This window comes from Haliotis asinina, chromosome 15 (genome assembly GCF_037392515.1).
Source record: "Haliotis asinina isolate JCU_RB_2024 chromosome 15, JCU_Hal_asi_v2, whole genome shotgun sequence".
In the NCBI taxonomy this organism is placed as follows: Eukaryota; Metazoa; Mollusca; class Gastropoda; order Lepetellida; family Haliotidae; genus Haliotis; species Haliotis asinina.
In genome coordinates this window covers 50,332,446-50,343,210 of record NC_090294.1, presented here as the reverse complement: position 1 = coordinate 50,343,210, position 10,765 = coordinate 50,332,446, and the positions used below count along the sequence as shown (strand labels likewise).

The 10,765-nt window shown below is 40.3% G+C and overlaps 1 protein-coding gene across 1 annotated transcript in view; it reads left to right on the top strand.

Annotated features, from left to right (window-relative positions):
* The window catches only part of LOC137265452 (peroxidasin homolog pxn-2-like), a 14,238-nt gene extending 8,613 nt beyond the window's left edge, over positions 1-5,625 (top strand). Inside the window, exons 6-12 of the mRNA XM_067800854.1 lie at positions 1-37; positions 423-524; positions 940-1,035; positions 1,846-2,752; positions 3,535-3,707; positions 4,485-4,587; positions 5,464-5,625. The exon at positions 1-37 is cut by the window's left edge and continues 58 nt beyond it. Of these exons, the coding sequence (XP_067656955.1) occupies positions 1-37; positions 423-524; positions 940-1,035; positions 1,846-2,752; positions 3,535-3,707; positions 4,485-4,587; positions 5,464-5,548 (1,503 nt within the window). The 3' untranslated portion in view covers positions 5,549-5,625. The remainder of the gene's footprint in view (positions 38-422; positions 525-939; positions 1,036-1,845; positions 2,753-3,534; positions 3,708-4,484; positions 4,588-5,463) is intronic.
* The last annotated feature ends 5,140 nt before the right edge of the window (positions 5,626-10,765 follow it).

Sequence of the window (10,765 nt, the reverse complement as noted above, 5' to 3'; positions counted from 1 at the left end):
ATGGAGTTCCGACGCTCGATGCCCGCTGAACAGTATGGTGAGAGGATAAAATTAATTCTGAAAATATCACCTCAGTTTCTGACAGTGTCATCAGTTCTGAATACAACTAGACAGACTGATGACTCGTGCATCATACAAGTTTTCGGTTATCCATCCATATCATTATCACATATTTTCACCTTCTACACCACACTGAAGTTGTGTCTGAGGAGAGTCAACTCTGGGCATTCCTTTGCGCTGACGTTCTGGATCAAATCCACCTTTGTATGTTGCTCAGACATACACTTGATGTGTTATACTACAAACTATATAAAGTTGTATTTCCCCTCCACATCCCGGTCATATTTCAAAGGCACGACGTGATGTGACTCAGGTAACTCAGACACTGTAAAGTGGGGGTAAGTCTAAACTCTTTCTTCCAGAGAGGCGAGAACAAATGAACATCATAACTGCCTACATCGATGCATCCCATATCTACGGCTCCAGTGTTCAGGAAATGACCGAGAGCAGGACATTCCATGGAGGTAATCACTAACAGAGCTTTCTTGGCATCTCTCATGTAGAAATCTTGAGTTCACATGCCTCACCATTCTCACATCGACCAGCGGTTTATAACTAATATCTCTTAATAATTTGTTTATTCATCTGAAGCATTTACAACTTTTGCACAGCAATATATTCAAGAGAATAGAGCATGTCAGTTTAACCAATCCTTGCTGCAGTAGTCCCTATTACAGTTGATGAAATTGGTCATTGGTCAATGTTGTTAACTTGTAAAAGGCTTTTACATTGTAAAAATTATTCGTTTTGATAAGATGATGACAATATTTAAAGGATTGTAATTGGTTATATAAATGGCCCAAAAAGAACATTTGGGGGATATCTTTCTGGTTACAAATAAACAGGTTATATTTGTCTTTGTGGTTTTCGGTGTTTCAGGTTTACTGAAGGCCGATGAGAACGACATGATGATAAGAAATAGCACCATCAAAAGGCCGTGCTTGAAGAGTGATTCCAACTCGTGTTTCTTCTCAGGTATGTGAATGTTCACAGTTACTGCCTCTAGTTATTCAAAGCTGCTTGCAACGGGCTTTTCTTCGAAATACGATCCATGCTTAGAAACCCATGCCTGTCGTAAGAGGCGACTAACGTTATCGTGTGGTCAGGCTTGCTGACTTGGTTGCAGATTGCCTTGATCGATTGATCATTTGGTCGAGATTAGGGACAGACCATATAATGGGAACATTGCTGAGTGCGTTAAACACCAAGAAAAACCCGAATCTTTCGAAAAATGAAGTGCAATTTCGGTTTCTTGTCATTACCTTTGTTTACTAATGGACTTTTCACCTAGTCCATACAGAGAATTCCCTGGAAAGTGACACTGATTTAATGCAGCAATTATGTATCACATAACTTCTCTTACAATGTGGTCAACTGATGACGTCATGCTGATACACCGATCAATTAATATTACCTGCCAACGACATATGTCATAGTCAACCCATGACGGTAACTGACGTCGGACCCGAACTCACATGAAAGGTATATGTTATTTGAGTGCGTTTTATGAAGCAATAATCCAACAATATGACAGACACCAAAACATGGGCTTCACAAGTTCTGTTCATATGGGAATGGAACCCGGATCTTGGGAGTGATATGTCAATACCGTAACCGTAAGACCACCCTACAACCCCTTCTGTTACAGAGGTCGTGTGTGTACTGCCGACTACGACGTCTGTCGCTCTCTCAGGATCGATCGCATCAGAACGACCTTACATTTCATTTTGATGAATTTTAATACGACCTAAAGCATGATTCATTCTTATTTGTTTTGTTCTCCAGGTGACGTGAGAGTGAATGAATTCCCTCCACTAACGAGTCTACACACGGTGTTCCACCGAGAACACAACCGCATTGCCCGGAGATTTGCTGCAATCAATCCACATTGGGACGATGAAAGTCTATTCCAAGAAACACGGAAAATTATCGCTGCTGCCATGCAGGTGATTTCATATGAGGAGTATCTGCCACTAGTCCTAGGACGACGAGGAATGAGGAGATACAATTTGGACACCCCTTACCGATACAATCCGAATGTCAATCCCGAAATCATCAACAGTTTCGCCACTGCAGCCTATCGCTTCGGGCACTCCATGATCGACAGAACCCTTAAAACTCTCCGAAATCCCCGAGAAAAAATTGATGAGGTGTATTTCAGGCCCAGCTATAACCTCAACCAGAACGGCAAGGGTATGGACACTCTCATCGAAGGTATTATCCAGAGTCCGTGTCAGAGGGCTGACCGTTTCTTTACACTAGGAGTCACGGATCACCTCTTCAAGGATTTCCCAACAACTGGAATTAGTTTTGACTTGGCAGCCAGGAACATTCAGCGGGGACGAGATCACGGTCTTCCCCCGTACGTGGATTTCCATAACTTTGCAAGCCGGTATTACCCGGAACTCACGAGGGGTCCCTTCCTCCGAAACCCGGATCCAAACAGTGAAATGTTTGTCAACATGGGTGAAACTTCGAAACCAAATTCTGACTACCTTACTCACCTTAGCAACTCGATTAATCGTCTTCGTCCTTTGTCGCCTGTCCTGAGAGCTTCTACCTACAGTCCAGTGTTTGTTGTCCCAACCCGCCGTCCAGTTAGGTTTGGATACACTAGGGTCAGAGGCAAGAGGGCAGTTAGCGCCGGACCTCCACGAGCATCCCTTTCTTATCAGTGTTTGAGAGCTTACAAGTAAGTTTCCCTATAAAATGCCTTGGTTGTAGTAACCTTGATTGGTGAGTGTTCCACGTGTGTTGTTGCATTGGTCAAATGTGTTGGTTTGGCTATATTGCTTGTTGTCTTCTCAGAAGAGTTCTTTGCACTGTTTACTATCATTATTAATCATTAGTAATCATTATCATAAGTAATTATCTACTCGTGAAGATCCGGGTTAGAACGGATCTTCAGTAACCCATACTTAAAGGAGTAGTGCCACATAATATCTCTTGTCACCGACACCTTTATCAATACAATTTACACCAACTGTGACAAAGAATATCATTGTACACTTCATTTTGACGTATGAATCAGGGAATCGTTGTACAAAGCGACCTCAGCGCCATGGATGTCGTTGTACAACCGGGTTCGATTCCCCATATGTGTACAATACGTGAAAACCAACTCTGGTGTCCTCTGCCGTGATATTTCAATATATTCAGACTAACTCACTCACTCACTCACCCACCCACCCTTTCGCTCACTCTCTCACTCACTCTGTCTTTAACGCCCACACATTAGCACAAACTTACGACTGTCTTTGGATAAGGGCATCCATGGTCTTAGTTTAAGATGATATATACGTTCACGTAGACTTGCGAATGACGTAAATCTAAGGTTACCTTGTACAAAGGCAACCACGGCCTTTGTCTAAGACAGTCGTAACCCCTGTACGTTCACGTAGACTTACGAATGACGTAGCTCTAAGATAGCTATTTGGTCACCAGAATACCCTACCATGTTGCATTTGTTTGAAGGAACCGTTACCAAGACGTGGACTTGTTTGTGGGCGGCATGAGCGAGACGCCGGTAGATGGCGGCATGGTCGGACCGACGTTCGCAGCGATTATAGGCCGCCAGTTTAAGAACCTGCGACACTCAGACAGATTCTGGTACGAGACGCCGGATGCAAGAATCGGCTTCACACGAGGTAAGTCGCATCCTGTTCATAATGCTTATATATATACATGCTCATAGTCCTCACATTACGTAGGGGCGGTGGGGTAGCCTAATGGTTAAAGCGTTCAGTTGTCACGCCGAACACTGGGGTTCGATTCCCCATGTGGGTACAATGTGAGAAGCCCATTCCTGGTGTCCTCTGCGGTGATATTGGTGAAAGACGGCGTCAAACTAAACTTACTCACTCACCCAGCTGAGCAAGCTGGTTAACTGAGAGGTTGGAAATTATCCAGTGTTTTCTGAATTGCCTGTTGTAATGTTAATGTAAATGATGTCACTAAAACGATGACATAACTACACTAAGGTGTGTACACATAGTGCACATTTGAACAATGAAAAATGGACAGTGGTAGACATTGGGATATTGAGGATTATAAATAAAAATGACAAAGGTCAAGGCCATGAGATTTCAATTACTGTCTGTGATACTAGGAACGACCTGCACCTCCTTCCTGTGGACGTACTGAGAGTACGGATCATACGTTAGGGAGTGACATTCACACTTGCTTCACCCAGAAGTACGAGGTGAAGCTGTCGTACTGTGGAAGAAACGATTGCACGAGCGTACTACTTATGTTGTCGTACTGTGGGAGAAACGATTGCACGAGCGTACTACTTATGTTGTCGTACTGTGGAAGAAACGATTGCACGAGCGTACTACTTATGTTGTCGTACTGTGGAAGAAACGATTGCACGAGCGTACTACTTAGGCTGTGAGGATGTAATTGATTATGATTATGTATTTCAGCACAAATAGACGAGCTGAAGAAAATTACCCTGTCAAGAATTCTCTGTGACAACACCCATATCCCACATATCCAGAAGGATGTTTTCAAAATACCAAGTAATAAGTAAGTCAACACGTGTGATTACCATCCATTACTAAGGATAGTTTCCACAGACTTTCAGAAGTCTCATGAAGTGCTCATTAAGCAGTCGTGATTTTTCATATATTACCAAGTACATTCTCGCCCGATGGGGTAACAAAATCACGCCTAGCGGGATACTATCATATTACTGTAATGTCCTTACTATTTTCAGTCGAATTCGGCCTGTACGATTAAGAGAGTATCATATCACTCAATGTAAAATTTGTATACAAATTCGTTGATCCGTGTCTGAATATCTTACACTTAGGAATCCAACTCGGACCTTTCTTTCAGACACATATTCTAGCTCTGTTTGATACAGCATGCTGTGAAAGGTAATCTGGTTGGAAAGATAAATAGTTATGCCCCTTCCATGATAAATATGTATCATCTAGAAAATACCAAACCAAAAAGTCGTTCAGGTAATGAACCTTCCCCGAACCATGAGATATAATGATCGGGTCGTCAAATTATAAAGTATGACTGACAAACGTTTAAGTAAGTTTTATGTTTGTATGTTCAGTTCCATGTTTGAAAGACTCTCGGAGATTTTGGAGAGGGTGTTTTTAAATATTGGATACAGTACGATTACAGTGACTGACAAGATTAGTTCTGCAATAATATCATAAGATAGGAAAAAAATATTTATCATATTGAAATAACACGGAGTCTGATATTTCGTTTTACTGATGGTCTTGAGCAGTGTCCCCATTCGTACTGAGATCTGGCACCGGTAGATCAGACACCCATTTCATGAGCACCTGGTGTTACCACTAACCTTTTGTGGTCCCTTCATGCACGCGCAAACGCACGCAAACAAAGTACTTTTACCATAACTTCTAATTGTTGTAATTCCAGGAACCCAGTCTTGGACTGTCGGTCTACAGCCATCCCCGACTTGAATCTGAACCTATGGAAAGAGAACGTCTTCATGGTGCAGTGAATATTGTGCAATGTTTTTTGTTGACTGGTTTCATTTTCATACAGACCTCTAGTAGTGTATAATAAATTATATTTACACACGGTGTTTTGTTAAATGTACTTTACAGCCAGTACCAAACATTGGACTCGTAATGCAATGTGCACAAGAGACAGATTTGAAAACCATTCTCTACACTAACTGATGTCCAGAAGCTGGTGCTGAAGCCGGAATATGAAGTCTGGATTACGAAACATAAATCTTTTTGAACATATGAAAATGAGAGTATATTTGCATGTGAAGTTGAGATTATTGTCAGTAAATACTGTAATCATTTGCGCATACTCAGCCACATGTTATGTAGATATGTTTTTTGTAAAATATAATGTCAATTCATGAAACATTAAACTGCACACATGATAATTATGAAGTTCAATGTCAGCTTCAGATGTAACAGATATGGAATAAATAAAACAGTGTGAAGTGAATATCCGATTTAACACGTTGACAAACGTTCTTAGGCCATTGCTGGCATTTCGACGGTTCACTTCATGTTAATATGGTTATACAAACGTTTTTGTTTCCATCCAAACTTGGATGAAACATGACATCCAGGTTGTCAAATATATTTGATGAGCATGTGGTTATCCATGCGGATTCTGTTATCACGTGAGCATATCAAGCCATCCCTTGGTTCTTGATGTCACTTCCGTCGTGACGACATCCCATTCCAGAATCACGCATTTGTGAGAACTCATGGAGACTATCAAGATCCGGGTTAGAATTGGTCTTCAGTAACCCAATGCATGTTTGTCGTAAAAGGCGAGTAACGGGATCGGGTGATCAGTTTCGCTGAACTGGCTGAGACATGTCATTGTATCCCCTCTGCATAAATTAATGCTTGTGCTGTTTATCAATGAAATGTCTGGTCAAGACTCGATTATCTACAGAATAATGTAGCTGGAATATTGCTGAGTGCGGCATAAAACTAAACTCACTTGATTACCGTGGGCTGACTTTTAAAACATAAAAACAGTAAAAAAAACTATAAAAAATCACCGGAATCTAAGTTAAGCACTTGAAATGAATTGTGGGTTAGTCTCACAAAGGTTTCTGTTATTCCACCTGGAACCCGACAAGCTTGCAAGATGAGGTTTCACTTTACCCAACAAAGGCTGGTTGTTGTTTTATACACCAAGAGGGCATGATAAACACAGGAATGAAGCTCTCCCACATAGCGACAGATGTAAATAATGTGAAAGCATACAAAGTTCTTCATTTTCCCATAAATTTGAATATCTGATGGACCGTGCGAAAGCATGTAGATGGCCATTTGTCAGATCATGTAAAATCATGATTGACAATCTTTGTGTCTGTGCGATTTGACATGGAGGTGAGAGAAGCCTTGCCCTTGGATTTCACAGTTGCTCATCGTCAAACATAGACAGCCTTGTGTTTTGCTTCTTCAAATCAATGGATTTGTCTGTTAATGAATGTCCGCCATGATTAGTAAGGTCGTCAAATACTAGAAGACTACGCATTCGGAAATTTCGGGTTGAAATGAAATGTCATACATTGATCAGTTGAAAACATGAAAGTACCTTATCTAAGAGTGACAGTAAATCCTGACCCTGGACGTCGGATAAACACATCTGGTTTGGCACCATGGTGTATGTGGGTATATTCAGTATGAATACCTGTGTTTGGAGGGAATGTCTGAAAATTGATGTAGGTGAAATGTCAAGGTTTGGTATTGGCTCTGCAATTGGTGTCTTAGCAGTAAGACTTCATCACATGAGTTCAAAGAAGTGACCAAACTAGCACTGGAATCAGGGCCGAAAGTGTCAAAGGTTTGTGCTACACAAACACAATACAGTGTAAGTATCCTCGCGTGGCATCAGACAAAAGAACTACTATTTGATATACGACACTACACATTACTTTAAGTTTGAAATTCACTTCCTAATAATTACGGTAATCGTTCATCATAGATGTTGCGTCACTGCACGTGCAACAGAAAATGTTTCATGATTCTTGTTCCTACTTCGTATTTGCTAAGTTTGGTGTTTTTTCTCCACATTAAAACAAATCTGTTAAATTCTGTCGATAAGTCGCTTAAGGCTATTCTGCACCTGGGCACGTGGAATCAGGTCCAATTCCATTTGTTCAGCAGGTTTCACATTCCCAGAAATCAGATTCCTGGACCAAATTGACAGTTAACCTCAAACATACTCGACTGTTTAATGCAGTCTAATGTAGCGCAACATGATCATAAGACTGCTGTCAGTAAGTCCCTGGCCTTGTGCGAGTGACTGTGGAACATCGACTACACCGCCGGAGAATGCCTCGGGGTGACTGTGAAGTTCAAAGGCAGACTATAACAAAGTCATCGCTTGGGGATGGTATCTGGTATTATTTCAACTCAGATAAGAGTTCTGTGACCTTACGTATTACTTCCGGTTCATGTATTTAACTGTAACATTACGATCAGTATGTACATCAGTACAGACTGGTAGATATGTACATGTCAGCGAAAGTTTAATCTGGTGAATAAATGAGAGAAAATAATCCCACTGCTCATCACAACCGATTTTTTTCGACTTAACGAAACATTTAGCAAAACAGCTGTAATCAAGGACACCGGGTACGATGATCTGCATAGAATCTGACGCAAAAAATACACACTTGAGCATTAATTGAGCATCATCTGAATTTCAGGGCATATGCCTATTCGACGATAGTTTTCGTCAAGGGCAAATAGTCATTAAAATCACATGTGCCTTAAAGCAACGTACGTGGAGCACCATTGATGTGGCTGGTATATCAATCGTGATAGCTATTCACACCCGACGTGAACGCTTTTCTTCAACGTTTCATTTTTCGAACATTCGTAGGCAGCCATACGTTGGGATTCAGTATGGATTGGTTTGTGTCCAATATTTTCCTAAAATTCAAATTTGTCCTATGTTTAGTTTCATTTTTGTGAAGACTATACATGTGCAGCAACAGCAGTAAAGCAACTAAATGAATATATTTTGAATCTTAATATACATCCAAGTTAAAACATATCGCGAAAAATATTAGGAAAAACAATGTATATCCGTCTTGGTCGCTACTTTTATATTGTAATACGGAGTGAGTACTGTTTGATTTTAATGGTTTTAAATTAAACCATGAGATTTTTCAGAAATCACCTTATCTCAGTTCATGTTTTCACGCTTCGACCACATGGTTATGTGTGAGCTGTGTGACAACAGCATCCTTTTGTATAGACGATGGATGAACGAACTGATTGGTGATGGAGCGATGGACGTGTGGGTGGTTGGTGGATGCATACCTGTGTAGTCGGATGTGGTGGTAGGTGGTGGAAATTTCTAAACATGGAGAAGGGGAGGTCCAGGAGTAGCTGGATACATCAGAGGCTGTTAAGGGTATTGAAGATGATAGTGGGTTGACATTCAGCTGCAGACAAACACAACGTATAATGAAATGACAGTGTGAATATGTATGTATGTATGTATGTATGTATGTATGTATGTATGTATGTATGTATGTATGTATGTATGTATGTATGTATGTATGTATGTATGTATGAGACTGTGATGGATTATGAAAGGAAGGTACTTATGTAGTTATAACTTAGGTATATCCACCACCCTGCTACACATGGATGGATGATGGAATGGTAGGGTTATCGTCTTTGGATGGAACAGGTTGGTTCATTTAACAATGGTAATATTTCATTAAATCCGGACACCGGAAACACGTAATCTCTGTCTAATCCGCACTGAATAATCTGTCAATCAGTGGTTGGTTGATACCCGCGGACATGATTTCATGGAGAAAGCCTACGTCTTCTCCTGAGTGAGCAGAAGGCGTATCAGGGTGAGTAATCTCTTTTTCTAAACTGAGAGAGATCTCAGATCGTTATTTCTGTGTGTTACTCTTCAAAATCTGCCTCCTGTTTAACTTTACAGTTCCTGAATGTGAAAGGTTTAATCACTTGATGCCACTAGACGGGATTTGTTTTGTTTTTCTGAACGGTTTATAACTGCGTTTTTGTTTTCATTCGTTTAGATATGTAGTTGGAAGTCTGCATAATTATATTGACATCTTTGGTGACACTGTCATATTCAAAACAAGGAACGCGGTGCATAAACAATGATAATTTACTCTTCTGTCTGTCAATTTAAAAGACTGAAACATAAATAGAGCTGAGGCATCTTTATGTCTCGGTCTGACTAGCAGAGATAGCTGTCCTCCATATTACAGGCCTCATTGCACAACATGCCAAAGGTATGGTGATAAAGTTTCGCGGCAAGTAAACTGAACACTGAACACAGTAACATTCACTGATCTCAACGATCTCAATACTTTAGGGCACACATAGACGTACGAACGCCGAGTGTGCGAGTATTGTGTCATACATTATTAAAGAAACCTGAATTTAATGTTGTAAATTATTTTTCTTTTTAAAAATTCCATGGCAACATTATAATTATAGGAACATATTTTAAAGTAAAAAACAAATGAAAGCAAGGAGAAGAAAATCGTTAAATAACAGGAAAAACGAATTTCCCTAAGATCCCGGCAAAGTCCATTGGGAAGTGAGTGACCATCACAGCTAAAAACAGGCTGCAGAGAAAGGGGCCTTCTAGAGAATACCAGGAACAAACATTTAATTTTATTTAATGCAGTTTGGATTATTAAATAATACTTCAGGTTCCAACTTGAGACATGACTGAAAACGTTGTTGTGACAGAGAAACGTGTCCTCACATTGATCAGTGTGGGATCGGATAGTGTCAAGGAGTCGTTCATTTCGCTCGAATTAGCTACAGAAATGTTTGATAACAATGCTAGACGGTAAGTATTGGGACAGAAGTGTACGTCTTGAACTGAATTTCACCCAAGGCCATATACAGGCATAAGACGGTGTTAACAAAGGCTATCAAAATAGACTATGGCGACAATTTTTTCATATATCTAAACTTGATCCAAGCCGAGCATTTGAAGTTTGAAATAGATAAGTAAATTGTAATACAGATAGCCTATGAGTATAATGTTTTGGTTGTAATTTCTTAAATCATTGATTCTTTTGTTATTCATTACGCCCCCCTTCAACCAAAATATCACCTTTACAAGCGATTGTTATGCTATCTGTTTAAGGCAATAAATGGTCACGCCCCCTTAAAATGTCCATGTATATTTGGAAGTAGTAACGGCAGCAACTGGGAGAGTA